Source organism: Solea solea, chromosome 6 (assembly GCF_958295425.1).
Source record: "Solea solea chromosome 6, fSolSol10.1, whole genome shotgun sequence".
Taxonomy (NCBI): domain Eukaryota; kingdom Metazoa; phylum Chordata; class Actinopteri; order Pleuronectiformes; family Soleidae; genus Solea; species Solea solea.
This window is the reverse complement of record NC_081139.1, coordinates 10,469,441-10,489,757: the sequence shown is the minus strand read 5'-3', so window position 1 is coordinate 10,489,757 and position 20,317 is coordinate 10,469,441. Positions and strand designations below refer to the sequence as shown.

General features: G+C 42.2%; 1 protein-coding gene across 2 annotated transcripts in view; it reads right to left on the bottom strand.

Annotated features, from left to right (window-relative positions):
- The window catches only part of LOC131460858 (plexin-A2-like), a 72,430-nt gene extending 55,045 nt beyond the window's left edge, over positions 1-17,385 (bottom strand). For both annotated transcript variants that reach the window (XR_009240421.1, XM_058631714.1), the window contains exons 1-3: positions 17,069-17,385; positions 4,657-6,027; positions 2,647-2,829 (exon numbers count right to left, since the gene is read on the bottom strand). Coding sequence is in view for 1 of the 2 variants with exons in the window: in XM_058631714.1 (XP_058487697.1) it covers positions 2,647-2,829; positions 4,657-5,880 (1,407 nt within the window). In the remaining variant the exon portion in view is untranslated. The remainder of the gene's footprint in view (positions 1-2,646; positions 2,830-4,656; positions 6,028-17,068) is intronic.
- Positions 17,386-20,317: the final 2,932 nt, after the last annotated feature.

Sequence of the window (20,317 nt, the reverse complement as noted above, 5' to 3'; positions counted from 1 at the left end):
CTGCAGCTGGAGTGATCCATTGAAGGCATTTATTGTCATGCCCCATTTCCATTCTGGCTATCCATTTGGGGGTGATGGAGCAGGATTGGAGTGGTCCTTGGAGGCTCCTGGGAGTGTGAATCATGGTTGCATGTTCAGTCAGTGTAGTGACACACTCTGGCCTGAAGAGATTCAGAACTTCATACGGCAATAATGGCTTTTTCACGCTTCTCATTTCCTGAACGCGTGCAAACCATTATTTCCCCTCTGTGTTTTTGCCGCTCTGTCTTTTCTTTCTTTCTGTTTCTGGCCCTCTTTGTTTTCTCACGTAATATCACTCTATTTGTTGTCTCGCTCATTTTTCCCTTGGCCATTCTTCTGTCTTTGTCTCACTCAGTTTCAGGGTTTCTTTTTCCCTGTCTCCTTCTTTCACGCTATCTTGTCTGTATCCCCAATGGCTCATCTATTGAAAGAGCTGCACTGATGCTATCTGTACTCCCAATCTGGACGTGTGTGTGTGTGTGTGTGTGTGTGTGTGTGTGTGTGTGTGTGTGTGTGTGTATCAGACAGCTTTCTCCTCATAAGACTGACACCCGCAGGCTAATGTCACAACAGTCAGCTTTATGCTGTATGACTGTTTACCAGAGAGAGCCCTCAGTGTTACCAAGTCACTCCATTGCAATAAAACAATGACCTTTACCAGGATTTGATTACAGTGCAACATCACAGTGAGTGTTTGAAAAGAAGCATGTTAGTCAGTGACCTGAATCCACTGCATGACCCTCTTCTATAGAGGTCATACAGAGTGGCTTTTTGGACAGTGCCATGTTGAGGTTGTACAACAACCAGGCTCCTATTTGACAACACAAGCTGTCAATCACATTGGTGACCGCTCATACATGCCGTGCTTTATTGTCTATTTTTCTCTGACATAAGTTAGAAAATAGACATCATGTACTATTGAAGAAGACATGAAGTTAGGGAATAAGACCATTGTCTCAGTGACTGACTGGTTTATTTTCACATAAACTTACATTCAAATGGACGCCTTTTTACAACAAGCAGAGTTACCTGGTGGCTGTTTAGTATATGTTTACTTCCGGGTTGGCCTCCTCTGGCAAAAGACTATGTCCACTTTTTATATACAGCCTATGGTTTTGTAGAAATCCTCCTTCAGTGTCATTCTGTATAGCTGCAGATGTACCAATTTCTTCTAATTTTAGTTTCTCAGAAGTGAGAATTTGGTCACAGCCAAAACTCTCATTTCAAAGTTCTTCACTCTGCTTTTTAAACCACATATAAGTACAGTATGTCCACATTCATCCGCTTTTAACATTTGGTGCATTTTGCTTCACTGTGATGATAAGATATTTACTCAGCCTTTGCACCACCTGCGAGGGGAGGGTCTACATCGATTATGTGCCGCCAATGCATCGATGCATCGATGCAGACTTGTCCGTGTGTGCACCATGATGCATCTTAAAAATGATTATTTTCAACACCCCTACAGTCATTCAAAACAAAATTCATGCAGAGGACATTAAACTACAGGCAAAACAAAACATAAAGTGGTGTTTCTTTCAACCGAAGCACCAGAATGGAAGGATTATGCAAGTGCTTAATTTTGGCTCAAGTATCCATGGATGGAAATTTTAATTGTAAAACTGCACCTTTGTTCAGCTGCATAATTTTCCACTATAGTCATCGTGATATATTAGACATAACCAGTTTTGCTAATTAGATCACTAATTGAGCAGCTTATTGCATTAATTAGTGTAAATGAATGAAGGACCATTATTACATAAATGTGCTGTCGTAGAGAGACTCAAACAATAGCGATGGATTATTAATCTAATCTATAAAATAGTAATGATTTATGTTACATGAGACCTTTAAAGCAACCTAAGACGTTAAAGTTCTATCATGCTGCATAGTCTGGTAATGAAACTGAACTGAACTGACTTATTTTATTATGTTAGTGGGAGAGTTACTTCAATTTTGTTTTGCTTATATATGTCCATGGGCATTATTTTCACTCAACAATAAAGCTATGGCAACAGTTGCTCAACACAGTCCACCAATCATTTGACACATGTATTATTATGATTATTAATGTTATTATCATAATAATAATAACAATAATAATTATGTGCATGGACTTGAAACTGGAAACTTGCTTGACGACTCTGAAGGAAGATAATGTTCTCATTTGGACTCACACCTACTAAGCTCTGATTAATTGATTGTTTTTGCCAAGGAAGAGAATAGCTGTCAGCAGGCACCACGTCAGGCCATGTTGAATCACTGCACAAATCTGATATATTGGCAGCACCACGCTACATTTTGTTTTAGCTTAAAAAACCTAAAACAGGGAGATCAGAGGGTAAACATGCCAGTGTAAGTGATGTTGACTGGGTTACATTACATGACATTTACACGTTAGTCTACACACTTGCAGTACAACCATCACAAGCAATTTGTAGTCAGGAATCTTTTCTCGGGACACTTCGACATGTAAACAGTAGGAGCCAGAGGTTGAACAACAAAGCTCTACCTTCTGAGCCAGATCTGCCATAAAGAACCGGGCCGTGATAACCATGTTATCCTAAAGTGCCTCATTTCACTTTCAGAAATACAGGTTAAAAGACTTAAACAGTGAATTCTCACCTTTTTCAAGCGTCCACATCTGGTGCCTAGGAAGACCACAGTGTGTCCATTGTAGATGTAGGAGGTGACAGAGGTCAGCCTGTCCCTGTTCTCAGTGAAGACTGTCCGACCCGACACCAGCTGAGAACCCCCCAGGGGTTGGTTTATATCCAGGCCACAGAAGTGATCATCAATGGGAACAGGCTGTGTGGGTAGAGGGAGGGGTTCAGATAAAGAAAGTGTTTGTGGAATGAGGGCAGTGGGGTGTGTTTTTGGAAAAAAAAAAATATGAGGAGGAAATCAGGAAAATAGGTGAAAAGAAGGAGGGATTGAAAAGGTGGGAGAGTGAGAGGAAGCAGCAGTGAGAATGACAGACATAAGCAAGGAAGGCGGAGGTAATGGGAAAGTAGCAAGAACATAAATAGGAGCATATAAAATGACTGTGATCGTTGTAGACACATGCAAATATAAGAAGAGAGCACAAACTGACCCGCAGAAGGCATAACATGCATTAAGTGCACAATTTTCAGGGTTAAAAATGGTTACTTCAAAAGGGTTTGGGCTATGGCGTTTATCAACAAGCATCGGAGCAGTCGAATTTGCGGATCACACTAAATGATGTTGGCAAACCCAAGAGATGCTGAGAGTTTTGCGCCTGTTTCTGTGATTTTTTGGATTGCTTGATCTGACATCATACAAACACAGCGCAGGAGATGTCAGGTTTTGATTAAGCATCAAAGAGAGCGGCATGCTAAGCAATCTTGTTACATCGACTGAAATGCACCTCAAATCTTCACTAATTACCTGTCACTCAGTATATGGATCTACTTTTTAAGCGCAGCTAATGTCTCACTTCTCATCCTGTACTTCGTATCTGAATATTAAGCCTCGCAGTGCTTTTCCTGTCATTAAGGGATGAGTTTTACTGAAAGTGAGTCAGCGAGTAAAGAATTTCTCACCACCACACCGCTATCTCTCCTCTTGTGCCTGATCTCCAGTCTTGTAAAAAGTTAAACATATCAGACATAAGTAAATGTAATATGTAATAAAATCACTTTTGTAGAGACAATAATTTTCTCCTGCAGATTGTGGCCTTAACTTTTTATTATATACATATTGAATGATATAGAATGTAGCTGTGAGGATGAATTCCAATAAGTTTAGTGTTTCAGTGACTGCCTGGATAAGTTTGCACAAGGAGTGGTAGTTAAATTTCTCATGTCAGTGTCTGTATTAAAAAAACAAAACAAAAAAAAAACAGTAATGCATCTCAACTGTATCAATCATGAAAGCAGAACTAGTGATTAATTTACATTTAAGACATAAGAGCTTTGGTCACCTGCACGGTGAGTGTTAATTATTGAATTATCATGTATCCCTATCCTCCCTCAGTTGCTTTAATGAATAAAATGACACCTCATTTGTCTGATAACGTGGTAGAATGAAAGTAGTACATGTTGGGAACCACCAGAGTGGTGGATGTGGCAAATATCATTGTGCTGTGTGGTTTGCTTTTAACTTGTTTCCATGAAAGCCACTCATTATGCAGAGTTGCACAAAGGACACAGACTTGGACATTTACAAGAAATCTTGTTTCTCAAGATCAAGAACAGGTCTCTGAGGGTTTTGGATGCTGCTGAGAGTGACTCGAGCAAAAGGAGGGAGCAGGGACGGGCAGCGGTACCCAAACCCCTGAATGAAATCAAAGCTATACAAAACTCTTCTGATTAGCTTTGTAGAATTAATCTTCTCTAGCTCTTCTGCCTCTGTGGGATCCTGGAAACTTGAATTGTGTCATCAGCACAGTGCTGGCCGCCTGCTTATCAGCTATTTAGACTTCAATGCAGTCAGAGTTTTGGATACTGCAAGAGCCAACTTTAAGTAAATACATATACAGCAGCTCTGCGCACCACCATGTGGGTTCTTTAGTTGGACTACACATGTAATGTCTACCACATTGTGATGCTAAATGAGAGGGTCAATAAGCTGTTCAGACATCATTCTGGCCTTTGCTCTCTGTGGTTTACCTACCGCTTTGGTGCACTGCACATCCTTCCCCAGCAGCCAGTGCAGCTCCAGGTTTCCTTCTCCCTGGTAGCAAGACTGCAGGCGTTCCTTGATGCGTGTGTTGATGTCTTGGATGGTGAAGACGCAGAGAGCGGAGTGATCTGGAGGGTCGTGGAACTGCTTCTGTCCCTTGGAGAACACGGCAAAGACCACATCCTCCTGAGCGCTAATGTTGAGTGACTTTGCCAGAACTCTGCCGGCCTTGGTCAGGTAAGCCGCCTGAAGAAGACGGTATTCCTCACCTCTGTGTATACACCCCACAGGAAGTGACACATAGGAGTGGAACCTCTTGTCACCTTTGCAGAGTCGAATGATGCGAGTGGTGTAAAATAGATCCCCGGGGGAGCTGCCTGCAGGCATCCCATTCTCTGGAGTCTCTGGCTGGACACTCATGAAGTAGACAAAGTTGCCGCTAGCAAAGCCATAGATGTAGTAAATATCAAAGTGTGGAACAAGAGCCAGTGTGTCTGAGGGGATTTTAATTAGAGATGAAACAAAGTCAGTATGAAGCTCATAGTCCAGCATGGCAGAGGACTCTGGATCCCGAGGCAGCTTGCGGCTGGAGATAGTTGGGAAGTAGTCCTGTTTGCCTCCAACAGCTGTGCCAATATACAGAGTGGCGTCCTGACCTTGTGAGGGCACAACAACACCATACATTGTCCCCGTCTGATTGTCACTGGACAGGTAGTGTTCTTTCTTATGTGTGGGCTCCACGAGGATGAACAAGTCGTCAAGCCTCATCAGCTTGCAAACGCCCTGGTAGAGGCTGCCACAGGCCAGCAGGCGGTTGTGAGAGTAGTCTATGAGCAACAGTTTGTTAATGTTGTCGGTAGAGGCCAACGGCTCGGAGCAGGGCTGGACAATCAGTGGAGGATAACATGCTTTGTTGTCATATTCTGGCCCCGTGCCATGGGACACCAGGAGGGTGAGATTGGCCGACAGCTTGTAGATTCGGTTCACGGCTCCGACGTACAGAGCTCCAGTGGACTGATGCACAGTGAGGTGGTTCAGTGACCATTCCCTTCTCTCTGATTGGAAGGTGTTCAGACTCTGTCCAACAGTTGTCTTTTGATTGACAGAGATCAGAGTCAGTAGCCACAGTGCAAGGGGCCACGACATGACCTTTGGAGGACTGTGACCTTTAGTGAGACTGCAGTAAGTCCATCCTTTGTGCTCGCACATTCCCATTCCCAAATGATACAGAGCTCAGACAAACCCCCTGGGATTGTGTATCAGCTAAGGAGCTGATACACATAAGCAGTACGGAGCTGGTTTGCGCTGAATACAATGAGCTGAAGTGTGCTCTAGTCCTCCATAAGTGATCTTCACCTCATTCTGAAAGAGAAAACAGACATTTGATTGAAAAGTCAAGAGTGAAAAGGGTGTCCAAGGTATCATCAGACCAAGCAAAAGTATGTGCTTGTTTCCTTCTTCATCTATCATATCAAAGAAACAAGTAATCATCAGTTCAAACTGTCTCTCCATATTTACCAGCCAAGCAGGAGGTGTAATATTACCCCTCTCAACATGGGGGGACATTATATTGACCTCTCTGCAAGAGAAAAAATAACTGTGGCTTATTACTATTATTACTATTATTACACTGTACCGGTACTTACAGTACCCTCTGTATTAATGTATTATTTAGGTGTCCATATTTTGGGCTTCCTGTTTTCCTTTCTGCCCCTCTGTTCGTTTAAATGGTGAATCCAGGAAGAATTAATCACTCTATGAAGAGCCGACATTCCTAAATAATCAGGCTTTTCCTAGAGATGGCGGGGAAGTCATTACAGTTTTAGAGCCAGGAAACATCAATGCTCAGACTTGCGTGTTTAATTTCATTAACATAATTTATGTAGATATTATCCAGGGGGCAAACAGTGTCTCTCAAACACATGATTAACTGGAGGATGGATGAGTTAAACACAGAGCAGGATGTGTGATGTATGAGCAGCTTTTGTTTCACTTGCCATAACTGTTGTCTTTTATTCTGACGCAAGCTGGTTTCCATGTAGATGAAATGAAATAAGCTCACATGAGAAGCCAACAATCGTTTTTTTCTCAGCCAACTATAATGACAGAAGTCAACACAGTCATTGTGGATAAAGTGACAACACACGTGCTCTTGCTTCATAAAAGAGAATTGATGCAAACGTTATGTAAAACATAATGCATACAAGAACAGACATAAAACATCTACATCCTCCTGAATCGTGTCTGTGTCCCACTGTTCTCTAAACAGGCTCCCAATAGATTGTTTATATCTGCCTCTTTGGATTCTTCATTATTGCACCAAAATCCCCTTCACATTCCTCTAATAATGCCTACCTACCCAAGGGTCCTCACTGGATATCCTGACAAATGTCCGATGTCTTTTATAGCTCGATGACAACTGTGTCTTTTGGCTTGCACCAACATAAACAGGACTTTTTTCCTCAGTGAGACTTCCTGCTTTAAGTAAAGGTTAAATGAAAACAGCCATTTTAAAGGGAGTCAGTTCAGTCCAGTGGCTGACTAACAGGACGTCCGGCTGAGTTGAGCTGGGGCTAGCAATGAAGCGGAAGAACTGACACTGAGTTGACTGGGTCAACTCCAGATCCAGTCCAGCGTCTCCTGTCCATCTGTCCCCACCGCAGTCACATCAGGGGCGAAGCTGTGTCTCGACCTACTCTGCTCAGTTTGGCAGACTTGGTGTGAGCAGTTCCACCAGTAATTGGCCACCCATGAGTAAAACCTTTCACACGCTGACTAGCTGCATTTTAATATTAGGGTTGTTTTTTTTTCTTATTTGTAATATACATTTGTAATATTTATAATATACACAAGCATTTTCACAGACCTACATGAGATAAATAAGAATGTACACCTTTATTAGTTCTCAGAAGGCTGAAATTAGGCAGGATATGTTGATATATCAGTGTAATCTAAATTTTGTGCAGTAATATGCTTGGTTCCAATAACCCAAATAATAATAAAGCCATGCGACACTGGTTTTGTCCACCTTTTTTTTTTTTTTTTTTTAGATTAATAGCAATGTTTGATAATGGGTGTTAGAACTCTGACTCAATAATCTTGTAATCTGCTACAAAAGAATGCAGAATAGCAATTTTTATGTTGACTAAAACAATTTCATGTTGACAAAAAATGTCTTTGAGGGTTTGGAGCTCTTCTGAAGCTGATGGTTGGTACATCTGGTAAAAGCCTCTCTCAGAGAACTATTACTTCTAAATATGTCCCAATTCCTTTTTGATTATTTGTTCAAATTGATTTGCTTCAGAGCTGCCTCACAAAGTCCACCTGACCTGAATGTTGTTGTTGTTTCTGGTTTTCTTTATTAACAGTTGGTGTCTAGTAAAACCTTTTTTATTACAAGCTTTGTGTAGTTTTTGTCTATATCCCCCTTTTCCATATCTTTGCCTCAGTTCTTTCAGAGTCTTCTTCAGAATCACAAATAAGTTTTAGTTTTTGAATAGTACTAAGTACTAACATGTATATTGTTAATCAGCCAAGGAGGGTGGAAACTGTCTGTTCTAAGAATGGTGTTATCGTCAGTTTGGTATTATATGGTAGTATGTAAATATGCAGGGCCATCTTTGAACATCTTATGGTCAAGAAACTGTATTTCAGTCAGAGAAATCTAAACTCTGTTTCAAATTGTTATTCTCTAAAAGTTCTTCTAAAAGTAGAAGAATGTCGTTTGATGTACCTGCTCCTCCATTTTATTTTATTTTTACATAGGTATTTAGGCAAAACAATCCCATAAATAGATTAGTATAATTAGGTGCAAATCAGGCTCTCATAGCTGAACCCTTTAATCCGTTTGTAAAACGGATTAGAAACAGAATTGCATTATTATTCAAAATCCATTCTGCTAGTTGCAGGATGAAGAGGGGGCATCTGTTCTTTTTCTCAAAATAATGTGCTAGAACCTCTAGACCTACTTCATGAATAATGTTAATACTGTATATAATGATTACACATCCATTGTCACTAGAAATTAAGAACCAGATATTCTTTTAGTACATCTAATCAACAAATGTGGATGCTTGCTCTGTAACTGACTTATTTCCATTGATTATTGGTCTTGCAGGTGGGTTCTATATGTTCACATTAGAAAGCATATAGAAAGAAAGGATTATTGGATTCTCTCAGAGCAAATCTAATTCTGTTTGGGAAAGCCACGCTTTACAATAAGTTCAGTCTTAATGTCTTAAGTTTGATTGCGAGGTGGCCTCAGTGATGGACTGCTCCTGCTTCATACGCTCTTTTTTATTGTAATAGTTTCATCAGTTGAAAGTCATTTAATGCATCCATTTAATCTTCTGGTGGGTTATGATCACTTTTTCTTTTAGATGTGAAGAGTTTGTCAACTTTAAATGTTGCAGTTTTGTTTAAAAAAAAAAAAAAAAAAAAAAAGGTATTCAGAGTGGTTTTGAAAATATTTGGCATGAAGTTGGACCTGGGCTTTTTAAATAATTGACTACATGCAGTAGATGTCCTAAGGTCTAGGCATATTTACTGATTGATTTGTGTTTCTGTGTGTGTGTGTTGTTTTTCCCTGTTAGACATGTTGCCATGTGATCTGAACTGTCTGCAGTGGAACATGGTGTGAAACAGTCAAAGGATGGCAATTTTGTACGTTTGCACTGATCAATGCCTTGATGGCTGAAACGCCTTGGCATGTTTTTACTATCACCCTCTAGAGTGCCTCAGATTTCAAACTTGTTTTATTTTTTGATCACCAACCTAAAGAGCACCAGAGGGATATTATTTACTACACCACACTCCTGGTGTATTGTTACTTTTAAGACATCGGAAGTGCTGGTGGCAAACGGAATTGGACGAGCACGCAGGCCAGCAGCAACCTCATCGTTTCATTCATTTCCGTTCTGCCGGCTTTGGTCACGTCTAAGGCGTGCAGTCATGCTGCTCAGTGTTTACCCAGGATTATAGAGACAGCGCTTCGCCCCGCACAGTCCTCCCTGCTGAATTCTCCGCCTCGCCACTCAGACACGCTCCAGCCAAGACGTGACTCATTCACACTCATACACAGGAACAGGGTTTGCTGTGGCCTCTAGGGACACCAATCACAATCACACAACGCAGACAACGGAGAAGCCAGTCTCTTTTGTGCTCCACAGACAAGACCCTTTGACCTGGATTGAGATCAGTGGAACCAAACGTGTCTCATGGGTTCAGCAGTTATTGGGGTGAAATGCTGTCATAGCTGCTGAACCTACCAGTTAGGCGTGATTCATGGGACAGAAGGGATGGCTAGCTTTTTTTGTTTGACCCATCTGCCATCAGAGGTAAACTAAAATGTACAGAGGATGTTTCTTTTTAGGGCGGTGTGTCCATGTGCATCACTATCACTGCTCACTCAAACTTGATGAAAGAAGCTAAGGCCAGCAAGCGTCTCAGCAAACATTTGTTCTTTTGATAAATGTATAAATTCTTGAAAAGGGCAAAAGAGCAGATTGTCTGCCAGAGACCTACTGTTTATATAATATCCTGTTAAAACCCAGAAAAGTAAAAACCATCTGTATTCATGACATTTCCAAGATACTACATTTTCACAAAGCAGATCTTTCCAAATAGAAAGGTTAAGTACAAACTTTACTGTGATCAAGTTTAGCTCGTTTACATTTTGGGTTATAGATTAGGTTGAGTTTGGGAGCACTGTCGACCAGAATGTGCCATGAAGATCTTTGTAAAGGTCAGAAGATCTCATCTCTCCCACTTAGTCAACACTGGGAGTCATTGTCAACCACTTCAGAGGTGATAAACGTATTTGTTGCTCTTGTGATTTGTGGTTTAGTTTCACGAGGCCGCACAAAAAGTACAAACAGTCATAACAGCATCTGTTCTCATAGTGAGAGATGTCAGTGTTCTTGTGTGTTAATAGATTGTCTGACTTTGAGCAACTTAAAGTTTAGGTTTATGAAGTTTCTTCACGGGTATGATTAGATGAAATGATGAGTTTCAAGTTTATTTTCTCTTATTAATAGTCCACCGTCCTGTGTTTGCACTTACAGTATGCAAAGACACGGCACCTGATGGGATACGTCTATCTGAGGTTTTCTGCAAATCTATACTGACGAGTCTCTGTGGGGGCAGGGCCAACATTGTACACGTTACAGATAAATGAGCTCAGACGGCGACAGCCGCAACAGAACTTAACTTCCAAATGAATAAATGAAAGCAATTAGTAGATCTGTTTACAATGTTGTCGAGACAGAAGTAGGTCAAACATGGCAGAGACGGGAGGAATGAGGGAGTCGGTGTGCCAGAGCCATAGGCTGTCACTATACTATCTACAATTAGGACATGAAATGCCGTCTATATTAACAATGACTTTTAAGTAAATGTCATATTGTATCCCAAGGGACTGGTCGGGTTTATTAGAAAAATCAGTATTTTGTGATTAGTCCTTTGTGTTGTGGTGCGGCGGGGGGTGTTGCCCAGGGCGATGGACTCATATTCCCCTACAAAGAAACACAAATGTGGGCCTCAGAGGGCACAATGTGTGGCGTGGATGCTCACACTGTACATATCCACAGGATATCTTCCCTCTGAACCCACAAAGTGGGGCCTGAGGTTAATTTTCATCTTTATGTTCTACAATATTAATTCGTACAGCAGTGCATCCTGCAGACATTTCTCACACTCGGGGAGGAAATGCCTTACAACCAGTGTTTAGATTTATGACACTAGCATTGTTTTTTTGTATGCAAGTACTCTCTGGAAACCTTGTATGCAGCTGTAAATTCAGTTAGCTGCATTGGGAGCTCCTCTGCCACGGTCTGGCATGGTTTTGGTTTTATATTAACAAAAAAACAAAAACATAATTGCTTTTGTTTTGTGTCTCGTTGTGTAGTTTATTGGTCAGCACCGATATTGCAGGCTTTAGGACTCTCCAGCCAGCCACTAATCTTGATGGTAGAGTAGCAGAGGTCGTCTGCGGGGAACAGTATAAAAGCACTATGTCATCGCAGCGTGCTCTGCTCCTAATAACTGCAGAATACGACAAGGGACCTGGGCAGAGGCAAATGTGACATAGGGGAACAATTCCAACACATTGCCACAACACAGCCAGCAGCCTCCTCTGCAATGAATGCCATTATCTCAAGGCATATGCATTATACATGCAGATATAGTACCATATATCTGGAATTGCTGTTAAGAGCAGGGACCAATTGAAGGACACTGCTGCCACAGTCAGATTTAACCATGCATGTCTTTCTCCTGCTATCCCTCTTTGCAGCTCTCTCTCCCCTCTTCCATAAATCTCATTGTCGTTCTTCCCTGTTTAATGGTGACCTCAAGCAGGCTCCTCTCCACTGCTGAAGCCCTCATGTTGCATATATGATGAGCACGGAGGGGAGAGTCAAAGTGACCCCCAGCACTGTGATGAAAATCCATGCAGCTCGAGTGCAATAGAGGGTCTTCTATAATTCAACAGCCGCAGAAGAAGAAGACAGAGTGAGCTGCATTTTCTGGAGAGCCACACACTATGTGTATGAGCTGTGCTACAACCGCTGCTTGGCACACGTCATCCTTAACACCACTTAAGTGCAAGAAGTACAATAAGGAATAAACAGAGGAGTCCAAGCGAGGCTCAGAGTGATCTGTAGATGGCACGGCTGAAAGGGAAAGAGAATTAGCTCTTGTCTCTAACCATGTACAGAACACCTCTCCAGTTCTGTTTTTCTGTACCAAAGACCATTCTTCGAGGCTTCTTTACTGCTCTTCAGTTGTATTGTCTACTGCCATGTTCTAAACGTCTTTTTTCTTCTTCTTTTTTAATCTGAGGCGATGCCGCCTTCCTGTAGAAAAAAGGCGATACCTCTGTTCAGACTGATTTACTTACAGATATGCAGGGGCTGTATAGCTTCTGCGTGCATAAATCTTTGAGACCTTACAGTGAAAAGACATCGCATTTGGCAGAGAATAAAACAGGGGTTTATATTAATGAGAGAAGTAATCAAGCACAGCGATGCAGAGCAACCATGTGAAGCTGTAAAGCACATATGTCCACATTTCCCACACCACTGCACACAGAAATCAAAGAACTCGTTCCAAAGAAGCCTGTGTGTTTTCCAGGGTAACGCCGTCTTTGCCCATATGGCTTTATTGGGTGGAGGATGCCAAGGTTGGAGGTAACTGGCACGAATAATTATGATCAAAGAAATTACGGCGCAAAAGGAACAGCTGCTCCCTCCACTGCTGACAAATCACAGTGAGCAAGAGGAGACAGGGATTGACAATGAGTGAGGGAGAGACAAACAGGGAAGAGGAGGAGAGACGGTGCATGTTCTACAATTTCACCAACTTTGCCTCTAAGTATCTGCTGCTTCAAAACCCATTTAACATTTAATCCACAGTGCAGATAAGGTCTTTGGTGGCCATTCACCCAAAAGCTGTACAAATACACGCATCTGCCCAGATTATCTCCGTCTGCCTCTGCGCTCGGCCCGGCTTGGCCCTAATTCTAACCTACTCTGAAACTCTATTCTGTTTCCTAAGTCTCTGACTGTGCCCAGAAATTTCCACAATATTCAGAAATAGAAATAGCCTGGTTAAAAAGAACAGTACCCATGTGGGCCAGAGGTCTACCAGGACTGCAAACAGGTGAATTTCCGCAAATAGAAATTCACTGGAAGGCAAATAGGGGACACAGTTTTATCAATTTTTTTTATAAAAGCTCCTTCAGGTACAATACATTCTCGGGAAACAGTGAAGTGTGCGGCACATAGGACTTGATCGGCAAATTAAAATTTAATTGTTAAAATCTATTAAATCCAGTCCCGGCGGGTTTGCGGCTGCCAGAGGCCGAACACTACAGCAGTGTCAGATGTAGTCCAGAGGTTCTGGGCGTATTGTAGATAACCTGATGGGGACTATTTTGCAGATGTTCCCAATAAGCATCCACGCCGGGCATTAATGGGAAGACAGCTGAAACTCATTTCGAGATAATTTGCTGTGTCTTCTACAATTCACATTTCCCCCAACTCTCTGTCATTCCAAGTTATAATGGGAGAAGCAATTATATATTATAAAGAGTGCTTTTATCCTTTTCAGACGTTTAATGTGTTAATGGGTGAACTGATTCATGAATGTGTAGTTTGCTGATTTATTGAGTTATTTACGGAGGATGTCACCTACTACGCCTTTGGATGTGCCGTGAAAGACGTCATTTTCTGCAAATCAAATGAAATATTCCGTGAGTGTAAAGCATTTGCTGAAACAAGGGAAACAAAAGGTTTTTAAGTGACGTGACACGGTCTTTTGCCTTTTTTTCTTCTTCCATGTTTTATACATTTATTCATTTTCTCTGATCTTCGACTCCATTTCAAATCCTCACATTTTAATTGATAGTAAATTTGAATGTGCCAAGACTTTTTTTAAGCAAGCTCAAATCCAAACCTGACCACAAGGACTAATTAAAGGGGTAGTCTCACAATATTTTGTAAAAAGGTGGTGAAAATAAAAGTAAATGAAGAGGATGTCCTTTTGTTGTGTATTATATGAATCAAGCTCAACAAACAACTCAAGCTCATACAAGCCCTTCCTGTCTGCATAACAAGCACATCAATTCAAACTTCAGGCCACAAGTTTGTAAAAACAGATTCTCCAAATCCAGATGGTTATTTTCTTTAACTACAAAAAAAGCTTCCTCCACTATGACAGAAAGAAAATATACAACTCATCATAATGATAATGATGCCAAACAACTGCAGTGCCTCTTTGAGGGAAAAAAAAAAGAGATTAAACGTTAAAAGTAATGTGTTGGTGCTTTTCCGAGGGAAAAAAAGTGAATGTAACTTCCTTCTCCGTCAGTTTTTCTTTATAAACATATGTCGTCTGTTAACACCAGTGCCAAAGAAAACACACACAACAGCAAAGTTATTGCACTGTTTGTATTAAGACCGGTGCGACAATCTGGAGGCGATGCACCATATTGCAAGACCACCATCACTGCATGCTGAGCACTGCCAAAGCTGCCATCTGGTAGGTGAGCTGCACGCTTTCTACTTCTCCTCCCTCTCCTTTCTCTCTCTCTCTCTCTCTCTCTGTCTCGCTCTCTGACTGTTCCTGTCTTTATTAGTCTTTCTCACTCCTGCTACCTTTCTATTCCCTCCTCACTACCTCTGTATCATCCGTTCATTCGCCACCTTCATCCACCGGTACATGCACCTCCCTCCAGGTCTGGATCACGTCTATTCTGAATCAAGCAGAGGTGTGAAGGTTGGAGGGTGGGATGAAGAGGAGAAAAGAGTTGGAATAACGGTGTGTCTGGAATGATTGATGATCTGCACTATTATCCTCTCCAGCGCTCTCCCCATTTCCAATTAGTGTTGGTTAATGTCACAATTTGTGCCTCTGGTATTTTTTGTGTGGACTCCCCTCTATTGTCACGTACGTGCACAGGAATCGGGGCTGCGAAAATGATGATTATTTTCATAATCACCCTTTAGATTCTTTTCCCAATGAATGGAGTAATCATTTAGTCAATAAAATGTTGATCAGTGTTTTCACACCTTGTTTTGTTCACAAGCGAAAATGGCTCAGTTTTCACGATGTCTTTGTTAAATGGAGCAAATAATCCAGATATTCCCAAATACTCACACTTAATCAGAACTTGTTTCTATTCACACCTATCAATTGATTATCAAAATAGTCGATGATTCATTCAGTCACCGATTAATCGAGTAATTGTTTCAGCTCTAACAGACATACAGTATACCGTGTATGAACACACACACACACACACACGCACACACACTACTTCTACTTCCTCCTTGGGCTGTAACATCCTAACAGTCATGTTTAATCAGTGTCTCCATGGGCAGCCAGGGCAGCGGCTGGGGGAGGGGGGTTGGCAGTTGGAGGTGGGAGGTCTCCAGCTATGGGTAGTCGCAGTGAGCTGCTGTGCACTCACACACCGTGTAATTGTGTTACATACACTAATTTGCCTATTGTACTACCCCAGCGACTATGCGCCGTTGCCTTTGCCCCTGACCCACATCACGCGCCCTGAAATTCAAATAACTCCAAGATCAATGTCACAGATGGGACCGGCGATTATTCAAATCAAAAGCTGTTGTTGTTTTTTTTGTTTTTTTATGTGTTTTCCCCAAAACATACAGAAGAGACCATTAATCTCTGCGAAGGTCTGAGACAGCACTTAAGTCCTGGCGTGAAAATGTGGGTGAAAATGACAGAGACAGATGTTCTGAATGACTTCACCGACCTACCTCACTAGTCTGTTGTTGCTTTGAAACAAAATGATGCAGACACAAATGTAGTATTTTTTTTATCTTATCCACAACTTTCCAGAGGTTTAGGTTGAATGATCCACTCATTTTGTTCTTAAGTAGTTCAAGTGGGAATATGATGAATTGTGAATTTGTGTCCTCACAAGTTTCTAAAATTTGCACTACTACATTATGTCGTTGACTCTTAGCTGCAATATCGAGTCTCCTCAGATGAACACTTCAAACCCCAGTTTAATTTATTTCTGTCAAGTGCAGATAAAGGGGGGCAGAACTACTGTGGAGATTAATTCTAATTCTAAAATGTGCAGGCAATTGGTTAAGTGAGAAGCCAGTTTCTCCCCCTCTGTCTCTATCCTCTCTCTTTCTGTGTATGTGAGAGGCTTTCCCCACTCTGGAGGGGCCAGGAGAATAAAAGCTAGTCCAACTGGCCGGCCAGATAAGCCAGCGCAGAGCGAAGAGAGCTTCAGCTGGTTTGCATGAGGGATGAGAGAGTCAAAGAGCTGAGGGACCTCCATCAGCCGACACTGCCCCCTCCTCTGCTACAGTACCACACTGACACACCTGGGCAAAGATGCACTTGGTCAACAACAGTATTGTTGTGACTGCATGCGCTTTGAAACATTCAGTCAGAACCAGGCTCCATCTAAGATGCTCAGTCTTATCAGCATCAGCTTCTGCACTCGCTGTCAAAACTGCAGGAGCTCCCGCTGCAGCAGTGGAGGACTGACTGTCTGTCTGTCTGTCTGACTGACTGTCTGTCTGTCTGTCTGTCTCCTTACCTAGACATTTTACTCTGTAACAGCTGGAGCGCAGACATCACACTTCTTCTGTGTGCGGAGGTGATGGATGCTGGAGCTGCTGAGCCATTTACAGTCAGAGCATGTGCATGTTACAGGTGGCCGTAACGCCACGCCATAATGTCATCATTTACTCGTGCAGGGCTCTCGTGTAACACCTCCACTCACTGTGCACAGTGTCAGTGAGCGTCTTTCTCTGCGTCCTGTGCGCGTAAAGTCTGTCCAACTTTGCCCCTACCCACACACACACACACACACACACTGCCGGGCTGCACTGTAAAGAAAGGAGAGTCTACTCACCTTGACATAAGAGGAGGCTCTTTCATGAGTGTGTGCGCGATCCGGTTATTTCGCTGTGAATGGAAACGTCCCGAGTCGGTCAGTCGGTCAGTCAGTGAGTCAGTGAATGTGTGCGAGAGCAAAGACTCATCAGCTTTCATGAGCTGAGCTGCAGGCTCATGTTTTCTGCGCGCTGCAAACTGTAAAGTCACACGGACAACAGCGAGTATCTCCCCGTCAGCCGCCGAGAAGGAGACGGTGTCAAGTGACCCTCCCGCCTCGTTCAGGGATTTTTCATCTTCTGTATCACGCTGCTGCCACCTAACCTCTCTCTCTCTCTCTCTCTCTCTCTCTCTCTCTCTCTCTCTCTCTCGCGCGCGCGCGCGCTCTCTCTCACTCTCTCTCCCTCTCTCTCTCTCTCTCTCTCTGGATGCCGTCGCTTCACTTGCACCTCACGTACAGTGAGCGGTTTTAGACCCAGCCTCCTCCGAGTCCTCCTTTGGCACAACTTAAGCGCATTGCAATATACAGTATGTCTATATGTCTGTCATTCACCAGTCGGTTTTTCAAGAAAAAAAAAATCTAAGTCGATTCAGTTCATATTTGATTAATCAAAAATCACATAATAGAAAACTCAAAACGGCTAACACCGAATCAGCCTCTAGAAATTATAATAATAATATACATATGTACGTATTTGAACCATGCCTGGCTGTGTTATCAGCAGCACACAGGATGAATATCCCGCCAGTGTCTCAAACAGCCCTATTTGTCAAATTGCTTGATTGCTATCTTCATGTGTTTGTAAAAATGACTGCCTTCCATATGTGCTTTTGCTCTGTTGTTTGGAAACATGATGAAATGTGGTGAGAGGAAGAAGAAGAAGAAGAAGAAGAAGGGGGGGATTTTATTGCAGCTGATTAGACCCACCTCAGTCAGTCAGGCCTGTTTGACACCTCATAAAGTAAATAATAAAAGCGTTCACACGTCTGACAGTAAATCCATGTGTTTTATTTCCATTCAGAGGTGTAGGTTAGTAAATGCACACAAGCCCCCACCATGCAGATGTTTCCTTTGAAATACTGCCATCTATAGGCTGGATAATGTAACCACTCAGCTCTTTGTGACAGAGAGGGCTTCATTGTTAGAGCCTGTGTTGTCTATGTTTGCTTTCTACCTCAGGTAATGTGGAATGTAAGAAGGGGTGTTGTATGATTCATGGAATTCAGTTCAGGATAACGTTCCCCAAACTCACTAAAGACCAGAAACTGCATTGTTTAAAATATCACACGGCACTTCTGACATGTTTTCTTGCGGTTGTTTGAAGGGGGGGGGGGACATAATGGGTCCCTCAGCCAGCTGTCTGTCCCTCATTATCTGACTGGTGGTGTGGAGATGAGTTGGAGTTGTCAGACAGGTTACCTGTTGGTGCTGAGCAGCTCTGGATGGCAGACAGACTCCCCCCAGGGCTGACCAGATGGCAGCTACTCCTCACTGTCCCCACGTCAGGTGACGTGATCATGAGCCCCTGTTACTCACACGTAACGCAAAAGCAAGCACGGCTGCACGCGCCTGCAGACAGAAAAACAAACACAGAATGCGCATAAACACACAGCTGAAGGCGACACTGGTGCACACTAACAGTGCTGGAAATAGGAATGCAAATGCAAATTGCAGCACTGGAAAAAAGGCGCAGTTTCAGGCGAGAGGCAAAATAGAAAATCTCATAATAAACACAGCTTTTTCCAGTGTTTACTAGGCTTTCAGAGTGGTGAGGTGAGGATGCTTTCTTGCCTCTAATGATTTAAAAATCATTGAATGTTTTCTGTCGAGCTCCAAATTGTAGACTGTTGATTAGATCCACAATTAGAGAAGCTGTCCATTGTGCCTGAAAGGATGATTCATGCTTATATGAATACTGTGTCGTTGCTCTTCAGTGTCGTTCAAGGCTTCAGTGCGGACTGTGTGAGTTTCTGAGTTGTAGGTGAATGTTATGCATGCGTGAACCTAGTCAAGGGCAGCAGCTCTTTAATTTTACGAGCTGTTGGGCAAACTCATGCATCATACCTTCAAACGCAGCATTTGTATGTATGTGTTTGTGATTCCAGCGGAAGCTCACAAAGAGCAGAAACCCCGGGTTATCTGCTCAAATGCAAAATATCTGAACGTGACCGCTGCAGAGGCGAAAGGAAACTCTCTGACACCTCATTATATCACTGTAATTACTTTTTTCTTTTTTGTATTTTAACAAACTTGGCATTTTGAATGAATGAGAACATCAGCTATTAGTCTGCTACTAGTTGTTGAATCTACCATTTGATTTATAAAATCTGTAAATATGGAGGAGTTTATGCTTGTAATCGATAGTGTCGGGTCTTGAATTAACGATGAACCATGGCATACGTCGGGGCGTGGTATGATTGATGGCTAGTCACAGAGGACAAGCTCTCAGTCAGACTGTGTGACACTTCTGTGCACACGTTTCTGTTCAACAGAGGAGAATAACCTGAATTCAGCTGCAGGTGAAACCTTTAAAACACCCAACGGTGTGATTCATGACTAAATACCTGCAAAAGTAAAGGCAACCTAATCAACCTAAACCACGGTCAGTATTTACTGCTAATGGTTTTAGTTTGTGCAGTATTTTGCATTAGCAGCATTCAGCTCAAATAAGTCGTGCTGTGCCAAACTACAGCTTAACAAAGCCCTCAGGTGTATGCGGGTATTCAAACTGCTTTATATACTTAAATATTATGGGTTTTTTTTACTTTAAAGAGGAATTGCATGAATTGCCTTTGTTAAGTAAACTGCTTTGTGCTATAAAGCTATGTCCCTGTGTGCAGTGAAGCTGTCAAGACGATGTGTACACAAAAAAAGCTCAGATCTAGTGTTGTGCCGTGTTGTGTTAGCAGCAGCAACAACTGCTTAATTTGCTCATTTGCGGCGACACTTTTGTCTTCTGTTCCAAATCACAATCATGTCATTACAGCTAAAAGTCTCACATCTGTGTCAAAAGCATTTTGTACAATCTGAACAACATCCTTTACGTAAATCTCTGACCTTAGAATGTCAGAATGGACAAGTTAAAGTTCCGTCAGTGAGGAAACCAGAGGGATAACAGTCGAGGACTGCTGGTTTATTGTGTCGGAAATAAACAATCCACAGTACAGAAGGCTCTTGATTGGATGAAATATTTCAATTATGATCTCAGTGACCTCTCTTAAAGGCAGTGTATGTCAGAACGGAGCATTCGTGTTTGTAAACACCGCA